At 46.5% G+C, this 24,080-nt stretch overlaps 1 protein-coding gene across 3 annotated transcripts in view; it reads left to right on the top strand.

The window, feature by feature from the left end:
- The window catches only part of VIT (vitrin), a 99,224-nt gene that overhangs the window by 40,578 nt on the left and 34,566 nt on the right, over window positions 1-24,080 (top strand). For all 3 annotated transcript variants that reach the window (XM_047744054.1, XM_047744056.1, XM_047744055.1), the window contains exons 4-7: window positions 4,064-4,220; window positions 9,622-9,755; window positions 14,564-14,641; window positions 19,641-19,832. In XM_047744054.1, the coding sequence (XP_047600010.1) occupies window positions 4,064-4,220; window positions 9,622-9,755; window positions 14,564-14,641; window positions 19,641-19,832 (561 nt within the window). The remainder of the gene's footprint in view (window positions 1-4,063; window positions 4,221-9,621; window positions 9,756-14,563; window positions 14,642-19,640; window positions 19,833-24,080) is intronic.

The raw sequence follows: 24,080 nt of genomic DNA, 5'->3' as shown, positions 1-24,080 counted from the left end.
CACATCAAAACTACTTATGCACAAGTACTTTTATGTTATAACAATTCTTCCTCATAAGCAGCCTGGAGGGGAGCTATCTGCTTTCCAAAACCAGCATAGCTTGCCTGGGATCAGCAAAAAGATGAATGGAAAATGAGTATTCCCTTTGATATTGCCTGCTATGTCATTGGCTTATTGTATGAGACATCACCCAGTCTGATACCCCACCACCTGAATCCATTATTAGATCAGGCAGGAGACCCAACCCGGCAGAAGCATGCATGGTCCTGTCTCTAAGATTTCAGGGCTGCATGAAATAGTGGCTCAGACAGTACCAGTTTTGCCCAGGGACCCTCTGAGATCCATACAGCAATCACAGGACCTCAGGGAGCAGCATCTAAAGGTCATCTTTTAGTTCTAACCATCTGGGTTGCAAGTGGTTCTCTTTTGCCTGTGGCTGGTGCCAAGGGCCTGCAGGAAAAATCCTTGGCAGATAATGTGGTGCTTTAATGTTGAGCTCTGTCGTGAAAGGGATAGCGACCATGAGAAGGCAAGCATCCTGTGAGGGAGAAGAAGAGCATATGGCCAAGAACAGGTCTCTGGGCAGAGGTTCTATCCAAACAGCTCTGGGCAACCCCAGGATTTCTGTGACTTTAGCCCAGGGCTCCCTCTCTACCACAGCAACCGTCCACTCGGGAAGGAATGAGAGAGGCTCTTGCTTTGCTTTTCGAAAACATTCCTGGCTGGAAACCTTTTGACCTCTACCTAAGTTGTCTCCTGAGGTTAACAGTGGGGACACAGTGCCCCCGACCCCCAAACTCTGGCCATTTGCCACCTGTCTTCCTACTTCCCTTCAGACCTGAGGACAATACCTCTTGAGCTGCCTTCACTTTGACTTGTCCTCTTACGGATGCCTGATTTCTGTACGTGTGAGAGAACGCCCAGAGAAGGGCGAAGGGAGACACGAAAATGAATCTAAACAACACAAGAGAAAGGAAAAGGAAAACCCAAGCTGTAGGATCGAATTGTTCAAAAGTGTCCCGGGGAAATGCGAAAAGAAATCACTTCTTTGGAGCCTTACGTGGATAGAGGAAAGATTCTCAGAAGTTGCAAGAAAACAGACGCCTTCACAAACAACTGGGGGATACTGGAAAGAACTAAACCCTGGTTTCCACACTCAAGGAAGAGTGGCCAAAAAGATCAAGTGGCTGCTGCTTCCAGAGGCCACATTCAGGCATTACACTTTCCAGTGATTTTGGCAATTACTTTTAATTAGCTCACTCTCTCCAGCTTAATTTTCTGTACCAATTTAACAAATATTTGACCTTTAGCCACACATTGCCATTGCACCCTGTTTTTTCAAAGCACATGAGCATATGTGCTTGATTTCGTTTTTCCTGCGAAGGGTCGAGTTAATTCACTGATTTTACTAATCCAACTGGGTGCCGTTAAGGCAGATCTCATTAAAGGTACTATCAGGCCTTCGTAAAAACAGACCCAACAAAAACAAACAAACACCCCTTAAGGGAAAGGGGAACTTGATTAGCAGGAAGGAAATATTCCCATGTGACCTTTCCCCCTTGTCTTCTTAAACCAACTATTTCATGGAAAACCCCTTGCATGAACTGTGAATACCCTTAAGTCTTTCCAATACCTTGGATCCCTGTGTAATACTCATGCAGTAAACTTCTAGATTCCCCACTTTTAACTTCTTTTAACAAAAAATTTGGGTTGACCTGCCAGCAGAGCCAAAACTTCTGGAAGCCAAAGTCACATCCACATTAAATCCCAGGTCACAGAGCCGGTCACCTCCTGGTTCCAATACCTGAGAACCAAGAAGGCAGCCTTCCCTCTTGTGTCTGTGTGAAGGAGCAGACGTATTTGGAAGAGGGGAAGTGGGGGTCAGAAGGGAAGGGAGCTGAGCATGTCCAATTACACCCAGGGACCAATTAATTTCAGGAGAGACTACACTGGTATCTTTAGGCCCCAAATTGTCTTTAAATATATATATATATATATATATATATATATATATTCTTTTTTTTTTTTTTAAAGATTTTATTTATTTATTTGACAGAGAGATCACAAGCAGGCAGAGAGGCAGGCAGAGAGAGGAGGAAGCAGGCTCCCTGCTGAGCAGAGAGCCCGATGCGGGGCTCGATCCCAGGACTCTGAGATCATGACCTGAGCCGAAGGCAGCGGCTTAACCCACTGAGCCACCCAGGCGCCCCTCATATATATATATTCTAAGACTCGAAATAGTAAATGCAGCCGTGAGTATCAGGACTGAAAAGAACGAAAGATAAAAGGAACAGAGCTTTGGAGAGGAGGCCACCTGTGGTAGGGAGGAGAAAACCACAGGCTGCTCAGAGCACAGCGCTCGGCTTCTTAACAGAGACCACAAATTGTTTTAGCCTGTGATCAGACTCGCCCCCCCCCACCCCCAGGAGAAGGGCTTCCACTCCGGCCCAGCCCTTCCAGCCAGCCAAGATCAGCTGGGAGGAGTGTTTAGGAAGAGAGCAGCACTTGTAACTTCACTTCTCCCTGTAGTCTGAGTGAAATGCGACTCTGCTCCGTTAGGATACATAAGGGTTAAAAAAAAAAAAAAAGTGTGCGTTTTGGATACAGCTGGAAGCCATTAACAACTCTGAGACCTTCCCGGGAACCCAGTAAGAGGGTGGGTGGCCTGGCAGAGATCCTGGATCCCTGTGTGTAATCACCGGGCGGGGCTGTATTTCTCCCTCCCACCCAGCGCAGAAATCCCCTCTTCCACTGTTCAGTCCGTGCCCACAGGCTCCCCGCTCACGCACGCATGGCTGCAGGAGGCAGTCAGTACCTTCCTTCAGAGACAACCTCAGGCACTAGAAAGTTCTTTGCAGAATGTGCCTCTGTGGAAAGGCTCCCCTTTCGTTTTCGCTTGGCCAGCTGTATCACAGCACACAGCGGTCCTACTTGGAAAGACAATGAGACCCCTGGCCTCCTCCAGATTCTCACCTCCTTGTGGCCAAACAGCCCTGTCGGCCAACCAGCCCTCCTGTCTGATGGTTTCGGGACTCCTCCTGAGCCTGCTTCCTCTCTCAACTGTGCTCATGTTTTGGAGTCCCTTGTGAAGAACAGAGCCCAGAACAGATGATATTGCTGGCTAGGAGGGCACCAGTATGGTATCCTCTAGGAGGCTTTCCCTTCAGGAGTTTTGACAGCCATTTTTTTCAGGAAAGACATAGCTAGGCCCCCTTTCAGGTACTGCCACTAGAGAATCTACGCCACCTCATTCCCGGGCAAGCTTTCAGCTCTAGAAGATGGGCCTGATGGACGGTGCTAGTCCATAATGGCTGCAACAAAGTCAAAAAGGAGACACGAAAGAATAAAGTTTCCTCTGGAGGCTCGTAGGGGAGCACTCGCATTCTGCCAAGTGTTGAGGGAGGTGACCTGGGATCTAGGACCCGTTTTCTGGGACCATGACCAAAGATCTCTCTCATCATCTGTCTCCCCTGTCCAAAAGCCTTTCTATTGCGCCCCTCAGAACACAAGAACTGTTGCCTCCCTCATCTGGCCCAGCCCTCCTAAACCCGTCCTCCCAGCCAGCTCCAGCACAGGGGGTCTGAGGCACCCGGCCAAGCTGGTCCTGGTCGCTGGGCCCCAGGCCCAGGCTCCCTCAGTTACCCTTCCTGAAATGCCTTCTCTTTGTCCTGTATGGTTGTCTGAGGGGTCCCTCCTTTCCTGGGCTAGCTCCAGAGCTCCCGAAAAACCAGTGTTCTCCAGCCACAGGCTCAAGGCGACATTTCTGACCCCTGGAGGTGAGTCTTTTCCCAGAGTTCTCCACTGCAGTTGTCTGGAGAAGTGCAAGAGTCCGCCTCTGTTTCTGCCCTCAGCAGGCTAAATGCTGCGGGTGGTCACTGTTGTTCTTTTGGTCTGAGGAATGTCCTAATTATATCTTTGCTTTCATTATATGGACAGGACCCCAGGTCAGCCCAGGCCCTGGCTTCTGGAGATGAAGCAGAGAAGCTGTTATGACCCGACAGAGTCACAGCATATATAAGCAGGTACCACTAGGTGTAATTTTGACCTCATTTTGCTTTCCCAGCTGTGCCCCAGATCAACTGCGATGTCAAAGCTGGAAAGATAATCAATCCCGAGTTCGTCGTAAAATGCCCAGCAGGATGCCAAGACCCCAAATACCACGTTTACGGCACGGACATCTACGCCTCCTACTCCAGCGTGTGCGGCGCCGCGGTTCACAGGTGGGTAGCTCCGAGAGTAGCTGGGCTGCGGGCAGGGAGCTCCGGGGCCAGGTTCCCGGGTTTAGCCAGCAACACCGGACACACGTAATGAGAATCCTCTACTTGCTGAGGCAGCCCTATCCCGGGGGTTACACAGAAGCCACACGTGGTCCCAGATCTCCTTTCACAGCGCTCTGTGGAAAGGACCCACTTCTCTTTACCCTAAGGGGATGGAGAGGAGAATTCTCCTCCCACAGATTCATGACAAGGAAACCAAAGTTCTCGGTAACCTAAAGCATGTTTTTTCTATCTGTATTTACTGAATGAGGAAATAAGAGGTTATAAGAAGAAGTAATAATAAGTAATAAGTAACAATAAGATAATATAAATAATAATAATAATAAGAAGAAGACTTCATAATAAAAAGTCCTGGAGGTTTGGAGAAGAAATGTCACAGCAGTGGTGATGGCCTGGAGATGAGTGGAACAGGAAAAGTGAGGAGGAGGGTGACAGGTGGTTCTGCTCGGTCAGCTATTGGTTTGGGACCCAGGAAGGAGGATCAGAAGTAGGACGTGCTTTGAACAAAGTCACTGCCTAAATGAAGAGAGGCAGAAGTGAACTTCACAGAATCCTCAGATGTCTTTTTGTGTCAGCTGGGAGTCCAGACCCAGGGGGATGCACGTTTACTTCCTACCTTTGATAATAAGGCTAATGTGTCCGTGTCGAGCACCTCACTTATGTCACCTTATTCAGTCCTCACCGTTCTCTGTACCGTAGCCACTACTGTTATCCACATCTTACAGATGGAGAGAGGCTGACTAGCTTTTCTAACACCACACTATTAAAAAGTATCCAGGTGGGGACTCGAACATAAGTCCATTGCCCATGCTCCTAACTGCCACTTTGAGACTGCTGTGGGACAGGACTCCTGAATCGATGCTCAGCCACAAGATAGAAAGTTTCTGAAGCATTCGGCCTTCAGGATCTTTTTCCTTCTCTTTACTTGCACACCAGTCACGTGAGGGATCCATCGTCTCCCGGCCAGAGAGAGGGGGAAAAGATAGAAAATTTATTCCCTCTCCAGGTGTCTCATCAGTAGCTCTCAGAAATTTGGGGAAGCAGCAAGAATGAAGTCTATGTGTAAACTGAGATTTAAGAATTCCTAGCAGAATCTGTTGGCCGTCCTCCTTTCTCACTGCCGCCGAGGAGGGCTGATGAGCCGACTCGTTTTCCAATGGGAGCAGAACTCTGAAGGCTCTATCATGGAGAAGTAGGGAAACGGTCAAGAAAAACTACCCCAAACCCTGTTTCTTAACCCCAGAATACGGAAAAAAATATTTTACTTTCATTCTGAAAGAAATTTCGTGCAAAAAGGAAAGAGATACACAAGTCTACCCATACGTGCGTGTGCACGAATAAACACATGCCTGCTCCCACACGAATGCTTGCACACATGCATCCTTACACACGTGTGTGCACGCCCGAAAGCTCCCACACCATAAACACTCCTCAGCCCGAGTCTATGTGGATACTGATGTCCGCTGTAGGGGCTGAGCCTGTCTTAAGGTCACTGTATTTTTCCAGGGGCATCCAGAATTGTTGGCCCCTGCTTCCTCTGGCCTTTGCTGGCTCTGCCTTGCCTTTCTGTGTCTCCCAGGCAGGACAGAGTCCATGAGTTGATTCCACCTCACAAAGATGTCGTCATAATCACAGTAATCCCTTGCACCGTGATTCGCTCCTCCTAGCATCATCTCAGCACTACGAGGCTGCTGTTAACGTAAACAAGCTGTTTATTAAAGAAGAGCTGAGAAATAAGGAAGTTAATTCAATGGCTGGTTAGTTGCACATTCAGGATGAGAGCTCAGGTCCTCTGACTTCTAGTCCAGAGCCCAAGCGACACATTTACGTAAGAACAGGGGCGTCCCAGCGCTGCTTAATGTACAAAGAGAGGACTTGAGGTGGATGTGGACTTTGGACGAGTAAGAGTCAGGGAAGGCTTTATGATGGATGGACACACCAAGGGAGGACAGAGTAAGAAGGGAGTTGACAAAGACCAGGACTCCGTAATCCCAGCGTTTTGGTTGGGCTGTGGAAACTCATGGAGAAAATAAGGAGGTGGGTGGAGAGGTGGAGGACAAGAGTGTGAATGTTTCTAAAACCAAGATTTGCTACTTGAGCAACCAAGTGCCCTTTGAAACTTCCTGGACCAGGGTCTGATCTAGTGGGAAACTCTATTCGGAAGGATGTGTCATTGTTCATGGGGAGGATGAATAGAGGTCTTAAGGGAGAACAGACAGGAATTTGGGACACTCTTCAGTTTTCTTTTTCACAAACAAAACAAGTCTGTTTTCAGAAGGCAGGACTTAAGACAGAGAACTTGCATAGAAAGTACACACAGGGCCTCCAACAGTGGCCCATCAGAGCCCCCCACAGTCAGAACTGGGAGGCTGGAGAGAGCACACTTTGGTTTTGGCATTCAGATTTAGCTTTAGGATTCAATATTCATGCAATATATCATAATCAGATGTCTTATTATATGTGATTCCCTCAATTCTTTCAAACCATAGGGACAATGAACATATTTGAAGCATCACAGTTTAGCTCAGTCTTGTCCTGAATTCGCCTCTGTATTTAGAGTGGGACCAAGTGCGGGGGAGAGGGAAGATTTCTCCCTAGCGGGGCGAGGGGAGGCCATCCACATGCAGAGCACACTTCATGCCGATTTCTGACCAGATGCCCACCCTGAGAATGGCAGCTGGTCAAATCCCAGCCCTTTTCTCCGAACCATGCAGCTGACTTGCAGCTGAGCCCAGTCCCCTGGGACCAGGGTCAGGGAGGACAGGAACCTGCAGACTATGTCCAGCATCATGCAGGACATCTGAGGATGCAAAGAAGTGGAACTGGTTTTTGCTCTTTCAGATAATATGTACAAGGTGCCTATCTCTGAGTGAGGATAGAAATGAGGTTACATTTCCATAAATTCTCCAAAGTACCACGGCTCCTATCTGCTTCCTAAGTGAAACCACAGCCTCTTGAAGGCTCTCTCCCTCCAGTTTCTCCTCCAGGGGCTGAGTCTCTGGTGCATTCCACCTCCATGGACTGCCGTTGGCACCTGAAGTTTACAGACCCCTAGTCTCCCCAGTATCTACCCTTCTCTAGAATCTCTGAGAAGGTCCACATCCTCTAGTTAACTCAGTCCTCAAGATGAGGCAGCCCCCCTCCCCGCAACAGGGAAATCTCAGGAGCACACCACAGTTCTGTTGTGCACCTTCCCCAGAGTCTGGGTTTTGAGTCTCACACCAGCCTCTGCTGGGGCACCAGCCGCCAAGAATCCCCTGGGCCCTTCCCATTTCCTCCAACAGCTGGAGGGAAGCTCAACACAGGCCCGCCTCCCCTCACTGGGAGTGGCAGCTACCGAGCTTCGAGCTTCGGACCAAGTGTGCGCACACATTTCCTCAATACAATGAACTGTGAAACCAAGGGCAGGATAATTTCTTGGGAGGGAAAGAAAAAAGGTGTTATTTCTGTCTTCCCCAGCAATTATAAGTAAAGGGAGCATAGGATAATTTTTTCCAAATACTTAGAATTTTCAGCCTCCATGAGGGCTGTGCTCATAAATGTTGAACGACCAGCTTCCCCAAAGCAGGGGTAGCGCTGGTTTGCCAATTTCAGGGGTATAAATCCTCCCCCCGTGGCTGATTCCAAGCTACCATGTGAAATGATCCAAATCTCACAGTCCTGGGAAGTTAACAGTTGGCTTCCGTAAGCCCGTGTGGGCGGCAGGCACACACCACTGACAGGCCTTCCGACACACAAAGATAAAATGCTGTCTTTTCCCTAAGAAAATGTCTAATCTAATTGGGAGACAAAAATCAACTCAAGAAATTTTTAGGAAATCGCACAAGATCGAATAAAATCAGAGTCTTGGCTGTGAGACAAGAGTCTGAAGCATCCTTAGGAAGGGATGTAGCCAAGTCTTTTCAGAATCTCTGTGGAGAAGAAAGTGTTGGGCACCGAGCAGCACAGGGTTCCTCTGGCAAAAGTGGGAGCTGGTTTTCCAGAGGGAAAGAGCAGCATGAACAGGCCCGTGAGGGGAAGCCCTGTGCTCTGGCAGGGAAGCTGAGGCCAGGCCGGCTGCGGCCGGGAGACCCAAGGGAACGGCTTCTGAGCTCCCAAGAGAAAAGAGAGGGCAGGGTCACAAGGATTTGGGAAGATGACCCTCAAAAAAATAAAAATAAATAAATAAATAAAAATGTCTCCAGGTCAGAATTTTAAAAAAAAAAAAAATTTGGAACGATGAGGAATTGGCATCAGGAGGTGGCTGTGCTTTTGGACTCTGAAGGACAACTGTGACCAAGTGGGACAAACCCAGGATTCCAGATCAGCTAGACCTGGGTTCGAGTCTCTCCCTTGCAATTTACTAGTTACAAAACCTGGATCGAGTCACTCCAGTGGTCCAAGCCCGATTCTGGGAAATGGGAGCAATAGCACTGCCTTCACTCTACGACTCACAGATTTGCCAGAAGGAGCTGGGGAGAAACCTTACATGGGGATGATTTTAAAGCAATTAAGTGCTCTATACGTCAAGTACTATTATCACTTTCCTTCCTTCTGGGTCACTGAGCAGGTGAGTGTTGAAAGTTCTTGACTCGTGAAGGTGGGAGGGCAGGAAACGGCAGCTCTCATCCTGGAGGGAAGGGAGGGTGTGGATGAGAACAAATCGAAGTGCGTTTTTAGCTGCCTGTGTGCCACAAATCACACATGCCCATGAGAGCTCGTTTAGGCTCCAGGGCAAAGAAAGGACAATGGGAAGGGATTCCGAGGAACCGGCGTGGAGCCCCCGCTTCACATCCAAGCCAAGAGGTAGATCTGTCTGTCTCTGTCACACCAGGATCTAAAACCTTCAAAATCCTAGACATTAAAGAAACAATTTCTAATCCTTGGGGAGGGAATCTTTTTAATGAGTTCCATTTAGCTGCACACTTCCTACCCCTGGCCCAATATAAAAGGAAGAATTTGCTTTGTAAAATGTCACGGCCGCCCTTCAGAAGAGCGGGAGCCATTCTGCCATGTCACAACACCAAATTAGAAATGGTCAGGAAAGACGTTTTCCTTAAAACAACGAACTAGTGGGGACGAGGAAGCCAAGCAAAAGAAGTCTGAGGCACGGTGGCAAAGAGAAATTGCCACCTAGCGGGACAGCCAGGTCCTGTACTAAGGAAGAGGGCGTCTGACCTTGAGGTCAGATGCTGGGCCGCCCCGTGGAGACGCCCTTCTTGGGGGACAGGCCGCAAGCCAGGGTAAACCTTGTCTTAATCTTCCTCTTTCCCATCTTTCAGTGAAGACAGAGGCTAGTGTGCTAGTCTGTTCATCACGTCCAATGGGATCTTCCTTTTCTTCACCATTTTGTTTCTCTTCATAGTGGCGTGCTCGATAATTCCGGAGGGAAAATACTTGTTCGGAAAGTTGCTGGACAATCTGGCTACAAAGGGTCTTACTCCAATGGTGTCCAGTCGCTGTCGCTGCCGCGCTGGAGAGAGTCCTTCATCGTCTCAGGTATGCCCGAGCTCAAGTGACCTCACGGGAAGAAATGTGCCTTTTCAACGTTGTGTTGGCTTCAGTGTCTGGCCCAACTCATTTCATCAAACTCTGAAGCATTAGCTCTTCCGGTAATTAGGATCATGAAACAATAAATTATAATTACCGTGATAAATCACTATAGAGTCTGGAAATATTAAAAGGCTCCCCTTGCTCGTTTTAAACATGCTGCAGCTATCCGTAAATCCAGTCAAGCTTTTAATGAAGTGAATTCCATTTAATAACTTGGGCTTTTTTAAACTATGCCTTTCATTAGGCCAAATATGTCTCCTATCTGGATCCTCATTCCTTGATATTTCTGGTAAATGGATAGGGATATAGGCTCTTAGAGAACCGAACTACTATTTTGAGATTTCTTTTTGTTTAATTAATTGTTTCACTAGTCATTTCTTGCTCTCTAGCTCCTTAGGATTTTTGTAGATAATCATTTTCATTCTTTCCTTCCCTCTTCCAATGAGGTGATGTCAGTGAGCGAATGACTAGTGCGATTTCACCGTGAAAAGGTAACTGAGTATCTCTGTATAATCGTGACCTGCCCTTGCCTATTTTTGTGAAATTCTCCCAACCTAACCTTTTGTCTTGAATTTTAATTGAAAGAAAAATTGAAGGACTACTATAATGAATACCCAGATTCCCTTCACCTAGCAACATTTGCTTTATCTGTCTACCTATTGTTTATTTTATTTTGTTCTAATCCATGTGAAAATAAGCTGCGGGCATCATGACACTTTCCCTCAATACTTCAGCACACACCTGGTACAAACAAGGACATTTTCCTAAATAACCACAATACCAATACCACACCTAAAAAATTAACATTGATACAATAATATTATCTAACAAATAGTTCTTATTCAATTGTATCAGTTAGCCTAAAATAGTCTTCATAGTAAGTTCTTCCACTTACTCTTACCCCTTCTCTCTCCTTCCTCCCTTCCTTCCTCTCTCCCCTCCCCTCCCTTTTCTTCCTTCTTTCCACCCTTCCTTTCTTCCTTCCTTTTCCACAATCTAATAAAAATCATCCATTGCATTTAGTTGTCGCCTCTATTTACTCTCTTTTCATCTAGAACTAGCTACTACTGCACTACCTTTTTTGGTCATGAATGGCAACGACATTTTGGAAGTCCCAGCCAGTTGTCTAGTGCTGTGCCTCACAATCTGGACCACAAACATGTCCAACTGTTTCCTCATGATTGGATTCAGGTTAAAGATTTTCCAAGGTCACTACATAGGTAGCATGATAGCATCTCTGTTGTGCTGTATGGCTGTGGCCATCTCAGAAGCCACAATAATGTCAGTGTGTGTGGTTGTTGAACAGGCTGCATTTGACTGCTTGGATACTTTACAGTACCTCTCCATGGGAAAGATACGTTGTAATTAATAAGTAATCTGTAGGGTGCTGCTTCCCCAACAAATTCACCTAATGGTTTTTTTTTTTTTTAAAGATTTTATTTATTTATTTGACAGAGAGAGATCATAAGTAGACAGAGAGGCAGGCAGAGAGAGAGAGAGGGAAGCAGGTTCCCCGCTGAGCAGAGAGCCCGATGCGGGACTCGATCCCAGGACCCTGAGATCATGACCTGAGCCGAAGGCAGAGGCTTAACCCACTGAGCCACCCAGGCGCCCCTCACCTAATGGTTTTCACATCTATTAGTGATTCTTACAGCAGCAAGAGCTGCACTAGAAATTGAAAAATTATAATTATTCTAATTCTATTATTCCTCCCACATTTATCAGCAAGTATTCTTATAAAAAGAAAAGGGGTATTTCCCCCCTCCACACCTATTTTTTAAGTACCACTATGGACTCATGGATTGTTTTTGAAAATATGTTATAATCCATTATCACCATTATTCTTTTTGGCACTCAAGTTTTCCAAGTTTGACCAGTGAGAGCCCTTCAGGCATTTTGAATTGTGTTTTTGTTTTTCTTGACATGTCCTTATGCTGTTTGAGCTCAACACAGTGTTGTCATCATCTTATGTTTTCCTTACTCTGGGCCTTGAGTCTCCCATTTTTCCAAAAAGGCTTCACAGGATTTTAAATAGATTCTAACAAAGCTTCCTGGCATCTTGACAAGATTAGGACCCGTGCGACTCTCCTTAGGAAGCACCTATGCAAGGGCCAACTGAGGCAAGGAAGGGAGAAACATTTCATAACATAGTAGGTCTTCTAGTTTTGGTCGTTTTCTGGTACCTTTATGTGTCCCAAGCCCCAGCTCCTACTGTCCTCCATGGATCAGAGTTTTAATAGAACTACAAACCGACCTTTTAGGATTCCTCACAACTTGAGCCATCCTGGTTTCCTCTGCCTGCAGAATTCTGCACCCCCAGGGTTCAAATTAAATGGGTTTCTACGTCAGGTAGTGGAGAGTGATCCGGCGTAGCACAGTGAGAATGCAGAATAGAGGCTGTATGAAAATGCTAGTATCTAGAATCCAAATGTGTCCAGTCTAGAGAGAAATAGAATCTCTACATAGGTGTTTACCAGTAACTCCGGGCTAAGTAAGGATGTTCCCATCTTAGGTGCATAGGCAGCGATTCAAGAATCCCAACAGAAGTGTGAAAGGAAAAATTAACTCCAAGAGAGTAGCGATGTTTGGGGTTTTGTAAATGAAAATCAGTCTGCTGAGATTATTTCCTATAAATGTCAACTTCTGTGTCCCCTCATTTCACCTAGTGACATTTAACCAAACCACTTCTTGCCAATTATAACAAATGTGTGTGTGCTTCCGCAAGGCCTCTTCCGAATGCGTGAGCGGGGAGAGCACGTTGCCGTGGAAGCGCCCTGACTGGCTGGCAGCCAAGACTTGTCCCCACTCTCCGGAGGCTCGGGTTTATCTGGACTGGGTCCGAGTCCTCCTCAGAGGGCTCAGGTGCCTCCGTGACCTCTCTCTAGGTTTTTATTTCTAATTTTCACACATCACTGTGCTGCTTCAGTTAATTCGCTTTGGCAGGCGGGGATGGGAGCGGGAGCTGGGATGTGCATTTCTGGTCAGCACAATCTTTTGACAGTCCAGGGATAGGCAAGGTCAGAGAGCCATTTTTTTTTTTTTTTTTGGATCCACATTTCAGAAAACTGAGCTCATGTTCCTTTTCCTCTTGAATAGAAGCAGACAGCAGAGAATTTCAGATGTGAGAAGAGTAAACAGAGGGAGACCCCATCTCCGCAGTGTGCTCTGTTGATCGAGTGGGTCCCACAGCCCTGGGGCCTTCCTTGGGTCCGAAATAACCCTGATCACTGTTATTTGGAGGAGGCCCAGACAAGGGCAGGGGACCTGGAAATGCCATGCTCTGTTCCCGTGGAACTTTAATGAGATGAAATAACTCCATAAGCCCAAACATTTTGCCTCATCGACACTTTGAGTGATATTTATAGGCAAGGCCAGCATAGGATCTTCCCATCTCTCTGGTAACATATAGTTCCAAAAGAGTATAACTTTTTCTTTCATTAGATCCTTATAACTTAATGGAGAAAATTGGTCCATATCATTGTCTGTATTTCCCGAATGAGAAAAATGAGTGTCCAGGATTGAGGCAGTTAATTAACGGCAAATAGAAACAGAAACTTCTTATTCCCAATTCCAGGCCCTTTCTGAGTCCCTGTCATTCCATCTGCTTCATGACTCTGCAATCCCTTGTGTCAATAGGGCTTTTGGCAAAATCATGTTCTAGATTCTGTCCCACCCCTCAGGGTCTCTAGATGACACTCCTCACCATCACCCCAAACCTATCCTATAAAACTACTTCCTTAGGTTGCAAGGTAAAATTCTTTCATTGTCAGATGTAAATATTAGATGACAGGTGAGACCCCTCTGAGTTGTGACAGATCTAAGCATTAAGGTATTCCTTCTCTGAATAAATACTTACTAAGGATCTCCTACCTTGCAGACACTGCTCTAGGCGCCAATTCGACACTTACCAATTGAGACTGATCCCCTGCCTTCTGGGGCGGTGGGAGGGCTGAGGGGGGCGGGGGTGGAGTGGGGGGATGGGGGAGGCTTCTGTATTGCAAGTGACACTTGCCATCCTACTGTGAAGCAAAACTCCTGCAGTGGGATGTCAGGCATCACTTCCTGACGGAGGGAGGCTTTGTGGGTGGCAGCCTTCTTGGGGAATTTTCAGTTCTGTCAGGCTTGGTACCGCCTCACCCAGCCCCAATCTCCAGATCATTTTTCTTTTTTATGCCTCCTTTGTTTCCCTGATACATATTAACATTCCTTCCCATGGCCTGGCCTCTAAACTCTCTTTCCCTAGGTGGGTAACAAATGCTTATTTGAAAACTACTTTCAGGTTTCTCTAGTGCCATGGAGTTCAGATGGATCCCACAGGGTCCATGAAAGGGAGAGAGAGCCATTCTGCAGAGCTAGCCTGTGACCAGAGCTCTGGAGCATCCAGGAGGAGGCAGGGGGAGTGTTTTTACATCCATCTACTGATCTAATTAAACATTCGACACCACATGTATAGAAACCTTAGCTTCCATGTCACATCTTCATGAGCAGAGTAAGGGTTACTAATGGGAACTCTGAGTCATGGAGATTTTATTGCTTCCTTTCCAATATTAATAAAACACAGGCTCTACAGGAAAACAAAACATCACTTGACTTTCTTGTTGTAATCAACAATTCACCTGGGGGGAGACTGACGGATTTATTGAACTCCAGAGAGATAAATAGGAAGGAAGGAATCAACTTACCAGAACAGAACCTTCTAAACCCTCTAGCTCTAGAAAGATTTCATTTTTTTTTTTCATTTTTTTTTCTTGCAGAAGGTAAACCCCAAAGGGGTGTAACCTACCCATCGGCTCTTACATATTCATCAGCGAAAAGCCCGGCTGCCAAAACAGGCAAGTGTTCGCGTGTGATGTCATCTAAAGCTTCCAAGTTTGTAAACACGTGTTTTAGGAGGTAGTGTAGAAATTAACATCGTAACAGGTCAAGCTCCACTGACTCCAGCAATATTTCAACACATGCCAAGGGCACAGGCACAGAAATCAAGGGGATGAGAAGGCTAGGCCGAAGGGTGATGCTTTAGTTTTTGGGTTTTGTTTTTGCAACTCCAAGATCATTTCTATGTTTGTGTCATTTGCATTCAGAATGACTGTCGCCTTCGATTGTACCGTATTGTTGCATTAGAAGATGGCAGGACATTCTAGAAAAGTCCCCTGGCAGCTGAAAGGGGAAAGGCTGTCTCTGCTTAGGTATGAAATGAAGCAAAGGGGATGATGTGGTATATGTGTTCATGGAAAGCGACTCATGGAAATAATCCAAGCCAAAGATACACTGTTGATGAGGTCGTGCTGACCCAGCTTCCTGTGAACCACAAACAGAGTACCCGTGGACCTCAGGCCAGGAAAATGCCTTTTCCTAGGTTTCTGTGTTAAAGCGGGAACTGTGCTATGCATTACTGTGTCTTTGGAGGCATTTTGGTTTCCCACACAGAGAGAACGGATAAATGTCCCTTTCCAACATACACATAAAAGGGATACTTGGGGTCTTGCCCAGCTTCTAGAGGAACCGCTCCTTAAAATTATAGTTACATTAAAGAGTAAGTTTTCACCAATTCAAATTAAAAAATTCCAGTGAGAACTGTAAAATGATGATCCCCTTGTGGCTACCCAAATGATAAAATTTCTATAGAAAGTGGGGGAGGCAGACGAGATGAAGATGTGAGGGTTGCCTGTGGGTTCCTCCAGTCTTGGCATGCCCCTATACAAGGCTTCCTAATCCCTCCAAGACTGTGGGTTAACAGGTAAATCAGGTCAGGATGACCCCTCAAAGCATAATAACCTTCTTCCACAGGGAAGTATCTCACTGAAAAAAATAGAAAGCACCTTAAAACTATAAAAACCAAAAGCATCTTGATTTGCCTGGTGCTGCTCCTGCTGAAGATGGACTTTCCTAAGATTTAAACACTGTTTCCCCAGGCAGTTAGCAATCACCAACAGGCAGTAACTTGGCTAGAGTCTCAGGCTACTCTGAGCTAAATAAAAACAGGGCAACGTTGGTGTGTAGAAGCTCACCAACCCCGAAAAGGCACATTGCTGGTGTGACATGCAAGTAAATCTTTATTAGAGGTTGCTGAGCTGGAGTGGCGGCAGGAGAACCCTCTCCCGGTCCCCCCGGTCATTGCCTCAGCCACCCCCCCCCCGGAGGAAAATGAAGCTGAAGTTTATGATAATGTATCTGACTTCCTAAGAACCTCCTGCCCTCACTGCTTGTCCCCAGCAAGGCCACCTCTTGCCCCTCTCTTGAGAATAACACTGTTTCCACCGGAACTGTAGAGGGATCTTGGGCCATCCTCTGGTGGGAACCACATTCAGGAATCTTGAGGTTATTTGTGACTTGCCTTCCACTTTGTTCCCCTTTAGAGGAAAAACGTGGAATTTGGAATCAAACGTGGGCCCAAATCCTGGCTCTGCTACCAAATTTCTGTGAGACCTTGTGTACATTTCTTGACCTTTTGGAAAACATATTCCTTACCCTAAAAATGGGAATTCTTGGATTGGCTTCCAGGATTGTGATTAATATCAAATGTAAAGGCATATATAAAAGAGACTGTCACAGTGTCTGGCATATAGTAGATGCTCAATGAATATTGGATTTCCTGCCCTCATGTATAATCCTGCGGCCCGTAGTGAGTTAGTGGCAGGAAGACCTAAATCCTCTCCATCACTCTGACCTCCAGGCATCGCTGCCAAACTGGCTTCGGTGTCTTTCTCGTGGCGTCTCACATCTGACACCTACCGCAAGAGCTGTTTTCCATTGGGGGAAAGGGGCGTGTGACATAACACAATAATAAATGTCAGCTACTGCCATCGATTGAATACCTACCATGTGTGAAATAAAATCTATGGGATTAGGGCCCTGGGGTCTGCATTTCAACACCTTCATCATGGCCTAATAATGAATCAAGTGTAGGGAACTCTGAGGACCTCCTACTGCTGCTGAGAAGGTAGTCATTGAGCCCCCACATCGGGCTCCCTGCTCAGTGGGGAGTCTGCTTCTCCCTCTGCCTCTGCCCCTGCTCACACTCTCTCCCACTCTCTTTCTCTCAAATAAATAAATCTTTTTTAAAAATTTCATAACCTCTTCCAAAGAGTAATATGTTAAGTGCCTATAGGAAATTTTGATATGTGTTCCCATGAAAATCTTTGAAAAGATTTCCATGAAACTTCCGTGTATCTGAGATTATATGGAGAAACTATTTTACTGGTTTCATTTCAAATTCCTCAAAAGGAACCAGGTGCTATAAGGACTTCACTTTGGGTCATACCCAGCCTTATGTTCAGTAAGGAATCAGGAGCAATTGGAGTAGAACTCTTTTTCTCTGTCTTTGTCTAAAAGATAGTTCTATTGCATGCGGGAGAGTAGGCAGAAACAACAGCCCATGGAAGACCATGGAAAACAAGAGACGACCCTTTTGGTTGAATTGATGACACGCTTGAAAGTATCTGTGTTTTAAGCAGGTAACACAAGTGGCTGCCCTTGGGATATTTAATCTGCTCTCCGGCAATCCGTATTTGCAAAGGAAGACTGAGGTATATAGAAATCTCAGAGTTATCCAATGGTATGAGAAAAAGCTAATTCATAGTTTCAGTATCTAATAAGTGTCAGGTGGCAAAAATATTCATTATTATTAGAAGTTTTATTTTTAATTTAATTGTGGTTTTATTAATAATTTGCAAGTAAAATGTACTGTAGGCTTTTTATATTTCTTTCCAAATTAATAATTTTATCCTATTTCATCAAATGTATAAGTCATTCTATGAAATGGCTTTCCCTGTATAAAGCACGTCCAATCTGGGCCTGTGTCCCCCTGCCAAGGCACTAATGCTTCATAGCATTTACCGGAGGGTGAGGCAGAAGACTATTTTGGAGAATGAGAAACTTCCTTAGGACTTGTTATGAACACTCAATTCCTTTGGAGTCATGGGAATGTCATAAATCACAAAAGCGGTTTTGCCCCAGGATGGCGTGAAGCCTGGCTGACCCCCCAAGGCCACTGCCAGCTCTTTAGCAATTTGCCTGGCACAGTCTACAGGCAGATTTAAAGGTGACCCACTGTTAGCAACAACAGGGTGAATGAGAGATCTGTCTCCTGCCCGATGGCCCAGTGCCTACAAGAGCAGACTGAAGGGCCAAACTCCAACCCATGCCCAGGGTACCTGTGGCTGACCTGCTCTCCCAAGTCACTGCTGTGACTCCCACAGAAGGCAACGGCAGCAGGGTGACAACTGCGCAGATGTTAGCTCTGGGTCGTGGGTCTACATGCCCCTTCAGATGTCTGTCCGCATGGCTGGGCCACGGCCACGGGGCGACACCATTTCCCGCGTGCTGTATGTGTCAAAGAGGAAGTTGGAGGGTTCATAGGAAGGGTGCAGCGCCTTCTCATCTCACATGTGAGCCTCTTGGCTCTGTTCTGTGCACCAGAGAGGCATTAGCCCCAAGCAGAGTTAAAAGCTAGAGCTAGGACGTTGTGGGTAAGCTGAAAAATGTCCCCCACCAAAGACACCCCTGTCCTTGTCCCGGGAATCTGTGCATTCTTCTGTATCTGGCAAAACACAAACAGGAAGAGGGAGGGGGGCTTTGTGGATGGGACTAAGTTAGGGTTCTTAAATGGGGAGGTTATCCTGAATTGTCTGGGGTGGTGGTGGGGGCAGAGGGAGACTTGATAGACGTGGAGGAGAAGGTCATACGAAGATGGAGCAGAGAGACACCTGACGATGTCAGCTGTGAAGCTGGAGGAAGCTTGGTGGCAACGACCAAGGAAAGCCAGCAGCCACCAGACGATGGAAGAAGCAGAGAATAGATTCTGCCCTCGAGCCTCCCGAGGGAGTTCAGCCCCATGAGACTGATTTCCCAACTTCTGGCCTCCAGAAATCTGAGAGAATAAATTACTGTTGTTTTCAGCCCCTGAATATGTGGCGATTTGTGACAGCAACCCTAGGAAGCTATTACAGCTGCACCAGTGTAGAAGCTGGTGTCCCTGCCGTGGGGCTCAGGAGACCCATGGAACTGATGGCTATTGTTCCCTCCCGGTCCTGGGGCACTGTTTGGTTCGCGGGCCATTTTTTGTGTCCTTCTGGCACAGACCCATGGTTGTCAATTCAATAGCCAATGGCCACTGGGTAGCCCCTTGTCCCCTTGCCCTGAAGCTTCAGAGAAACTGTCAAGGCACCCGGAGTACTAATAAACAGAGACTTGTTGAAAATCACGGAAACAACCTGAATATTTACACATGAATGAAGAGCATAATTTAGAAGTAGAATCTAGATGCTCTTTACCATCTAGTTATTTCTGTTCTCCCATTTTACAGTTGAGAAAACTGGAGCCCAGAGGAGTTAGTTGACTAGTCTTGAACCAATCCAAGCTAGAGCATCTAGAATGTATTCTCTAAGAGTTAGTCATAGTGGAAACCCCAAAAATTCCTTCTATCCCTGGGTCAGTACTAACTGACACAGCAGAATACAGAGAGAGAGAGAGACAGAGAGAGAGACAGAGAGAGGAAGGAAGGAGGGAAGGAAGAAAGAGGGAAAGGAAGAAAGAGAAAGTTCATGAACCATTGCTTCCGGCGTCTGGCAAATTAATCTGGCAGTTAATGGAGTTCTACCCTCTCTATTTTGCTATAGTATTTAACCATTGTTTAAATATTTTATTGTTATTTAGTGTTTAGTTTGTTTATTGGCTTATCGCTCCGTCCAGGTTGTACATTCTTTTCAGAAAGGTGGATTTTATCCTCCTCAGTGGCCGGCACAGATCTTTGCTCACACCTAGCGTTCAATAGACATTTATTTTGTCTACCATGATTTTGTAGGCCCCAATGTCATTTTATCTTTTTTACAGGTGAGGCCACTAAAGCCTATCAGAAGCCACCAGTCCCAGGAACAACTGCACAGCCAGTTACCCTGATGCAGGTTACGGGAGCCACGGCCACCGAAGCCACCGCTACGAGCCTGCCAAAGCCATCCCCATCTGCAGGTTCAACCACCAGCAGCCTCAGACCACAGCCCGTGGGCCACAGGAGCTGGGAGTTGGGTCAGTAGGTAGACTGTGTGTTGTCCTGTGCTAGCAAAGTAGGCTTTCGGAGTCACGGCTCTGTCTGAATGCTTGTGTGGAGTGCCCATCTCCCATCTTTTGAGCTGAGTGAGGGGTCATGCTGAGACCTGGGCCAAGAGTATGTGGATGTGTCCTTCCAGACTCAGGGGTAGACTTGAGCCTCATGCTAATTCAGGACTTGCTATGAGCTAAGCAGACCATGTCAAAGGGGCTGAAGACAGATTCGAGAGTGGGATTGCTATTGTCAGACTGTGGAAGGTAGGATATTACACAAAAGTTTCCTATTGCAAAATCCTCATTTCTCCAAAAGCCCAGCTGAAGGAATAGTAGGGTTCAGTGGAAATACTGTTGGGTTTTAAGTGACACACTGTATATTCTCGGAAGTCTTCAAACATTAGAAGCAAACAAAACTAAACTAAACAACTCCTATAGGGAAAGCCAGATAGCTACATTTTTATTCCTTTCCTGATCATTTTTTATGCCTCCATCTCTTCAATCAAGTTTTAGGTTTTACCAAAGTCTATTTTATGAAATTAATCTTGGTATTACATCAAACAGGACCTTAAGAGTTCGTCTGAGGACCCCCTCTCTAGTTTTTACACAGGCTTCTCTGCCAGCCACCCTAAGCTAATCAGCACCCCTCTCACTTCTAAGCATCTTCTGGCAAGAGTCTGGAAAATTCCACAGCAGGAGTGACAACTTTTGTCTCAGCAGGCCTTTCTAAATATTTCCCACCTGGGGCCATTTTTTCCTTCCAGGAGGAAGTGCCTGGGTCTTGTTCTGTTCAGTGTCACCTCCAGCTTCCAGACATTTCTGCCACACAGCATGGCCCTTCCCCCTCCCATGTCAGAGCCCAGCCCCCCATAATTTCATCCTTTTCTCTAACAAATAGTATCAGCACTTGCAAGGTGCTAGACACTCCTTGAAACACCTTACAAACACTCCCCTAGGAAATTCTCGGACCAGCCCTCTGCAGTAAATGGATGACTTCTGCTTTGACTAGTCCCTTGTCCTGATGAGGAACCCGGGGTGTGGGGCTGTGAACCAGCCGGCCCGGCTCACGGAACTGAAAAGTGGGAGCCCAGTTCTCCTGGAACTGGAGGCACCCCTGCCATCCTCGAGCCCCCCAGGCGTGGATGAGGCCATCATAGAAGCGGGGGTGTTAGGCACCATCAACTCCCGCTGTGATGAGTAACAACAACAACAATGGCATGCAGGTCAGTCCAGGCTTCCCGGGGCCAGCACACCACGCACCCTTTTAATCAGTGTTCCTAAGAACTCTACCAATCGAGGAGTATTATCAGTCCATTCAATGAACGACCCTTGGAAGAAGCTATGATATAAAGTGCCCAAATAAAAATACTGTCTGGAATACATAGGACCTGCCCCCCATCCTGTTGCCGTGTAACCCCTGCCGACTGGAGCACAGGCTTACCGTGCCCACCAGCAGGACACATAGTTAGGAAGGAAGGAAGGATGTTGGGTGGGGGAGTCCCACAGCCAGGAGTTTTCCTCTTTCTGAACTTCAGGCTCTCAACTTTTGAAGCCCTTGATTCTTTCAAAGACTTTGGTGTACTTGACTAATTTGTTTGCTCGTGGGGCCTCCTTGGAGGAGGTCGATTCTTACATAACACATATAATTAAACACACGGCATATTTATTTGGCTACACTGGGAGCCTGGAAATCCTGGGACACATTGGGCCTGTGCTTGTAGAAACCTCAGCCACCTCAGGTTGTGGCTCCCAACCTGGCACAGCCTCATTATTCCTGGCCGGGGCACAGGGCGGTTGGCCGGCAGCCTTCCAGCTCATCGGCCTCCCTGCCCAACCTCGTCCAGCACCCGCGCCTAGGCCGCCCCACAGACTGCCAGGCAAACACTCAGAATGAGCGTTCCGGCCCGCGTCCACCCTCGTTGCCAAGAAAGGGGCCAAACTGGGGAGGAAGGAGGGGATAGAGGGCAAGAAAAAATTATATTGCCTGTTCAAAGGATTTTTTGTAGGAACGATGAGAACTGAAAATGGGTGTTTGAATGCCTGTGTCTTTTTGTTAATAACAGTTAATTGAGATACTTTCCACATAGCATACAATTCACCCATTTCAAGTGCACGACTCAGTGGTTCTTAGTAATCACAAAGTTGTGCAACCACCACCATGACTGATTCTAGAACATTTTTGTCACCCCAAAAAGAAGCCCTGTGCCCATGAACTAATCCCTCCCCAGCCCCAGGTCATGGCCCATCTACTTTGATGAATGCCTACATTAATGTATGGCTATAGATATTTGCTCTGATATTTTAGCCCAACTATTTTAAATAATATTTAGTACACAGATAATCCCTTTCCTTCTTCAAAGAAATTGAGAATGTTCTGCCAGTTCTAACAGAGCAACTCTTCTACTGCTGATAGACAAGTGAGTTGTTGTTACTGCATTTATTAAGGGCTTTTCCCTCTCTTTTTATGTGTGACTGGAGTCAAAGGTTCTAGAAGTTGGTTGTGGAGGGGCGGCCAAGTAAAACCCAATTTATTTATTCAGTCAACAAATATTTATTGAGTGCCTACAATGTGTCAGGCACTGTTCTGGAATCTTGGGCTACACCTATGAACATATCCTACCAAATCCTTGCAAAGGGTCACTTCAGCTCTTGGCTCCTAGAAGTGTGTAGCCAGAACAGGAACAATCTGCACTGGGGTGGGGGGGTCTATGAGTCCTCTTTGCTCCATTAATGTGATAAGGAGCTGTCGTTCTCACAGAACATAGGAACTTGTAGAGAGTCTAGTGGAAAGTGGAAACTTCATAGCCAGAAAAGACAGGGGCTCTCCCAGTCCAGGAGGAGGGACGGATACAGGCGGAAGAACAAGGAGGATGGGGCTGGACACCTCTTAACTGACCCAAGAATGGGCAAACCTAACAAGATAGCAAGGAACAAGTCAAGGCTGGGGGTAAGGGAGCCAAGAGCCAGAGCGACAGAGACCTCTCAGAGGGACAGGAGCGAGGCTGTTCTGTTCATCATGGGAGATACCAAGGACTACACAGGCACCCACAAGAGCCAGGTGGCTGCAGAGCCACATCGCAGGGCCAGAGGGGGCAGCGTGTAGAAGCAGATCCACAAACATGCTGAAGAAAGGGCTATGGAAAAGGCCGGCTGCAAGGTCAGCTGAATCTACCACAGGCTTCCAAGTGTGGGGTGGCTTTGCTAGGCTTTATTTTCCTAGTCCGTTTCCTTTCAAGAAGTGCCACAGTTACCTCAGGAGACCTAACTGATTTCCTCTGTCCACAGAGAAGGGGTGGATAAAGGAGGGGAGCAGAGCGCCCCTAATGGCACGGCATGCTCACGGCTGTGGGCATTTCCTTTTCTAGGGAGGAGGAAGGGAACCAGCATCTCCAACTCCCCAGTCCCTCCACATGAGACTTCCCTTCTCACCAACTTTTATCTCCTCTCTGAAAGTTTATCTTATTGAAGGTATCTGGAGAACTTTTTCCTTAGAATCCAATATGACAAATACTAAGAAAAAGAGGAACCTTCCCATAGAAAAATGCAGGAACGTCATGACCAGTTACGCCAGAACAGAAGAACTATAAGCGACCAATAAACGTAACAAAAGTTGTTCAACTTCGCCAGGAATCGAATCAATGCAAATTGAGTAACAACATGTCATTTTTCACCGATTCACACGACAAACTGACAATACATGGTTTGGTCTAGAGTGTGGAGAAACGACCCAGAATTTGCACTTACAGGAGTGTATCCTCAGGTAATTATCATCTGAGGGTGAAGAGCCTGGACACAGATGTTGTTCCTAATAAAAAATAAAGATAAGTGGTTGAATTGTCCACCATCAGAATGGTTAAAGCAGTTACCACCCAGCCATTAACATTTTGGTGAATATGTGCGTTTACTGACCTGAGACTGGCCTGTGACAGATTGTTAAGTCAAAGAAGGGGGCTACAAAACAGCATGGGTACCGACCTCATTTTGGTACTTGTGTGTCGTACGTGAGAATGTGGGCATAGAGAAAAGGATACGACACTTTCCGCCATGGTTGCGTACCAGTAACTGCAGGATAGAGGAATTGCAGGTGAGTTCTTACTGCACATGGTATGTGTTTTTACAGTGAGCACCTGTTCTCATTACAATTAGAAAGAAAACAATGCTATTTTGAGTTTGTATTCAAATAATTGGAACAAAGTCAAAGGGAGTGAAACATTGACTGTGGGTAGATTCTGT

The sequence above is a fragment of the Lutra lutra genome, chromosome 9, assembly GCF_902655055.1.
Source record: "Lutra lutra chromosome 9, mLutLut1.2, whole genome shotgun sequence".
NCBI lineage: Eukaryota > Metazoa > Chordata > Mammalia > Carnivora > Mustelidae > Lutra > Lutra lutra.
The sequence above is the reverse complement of the archived record's forward strand: the minus strand, read 5'-3'. Positions and strand labels throughout refer to the sequence as shown.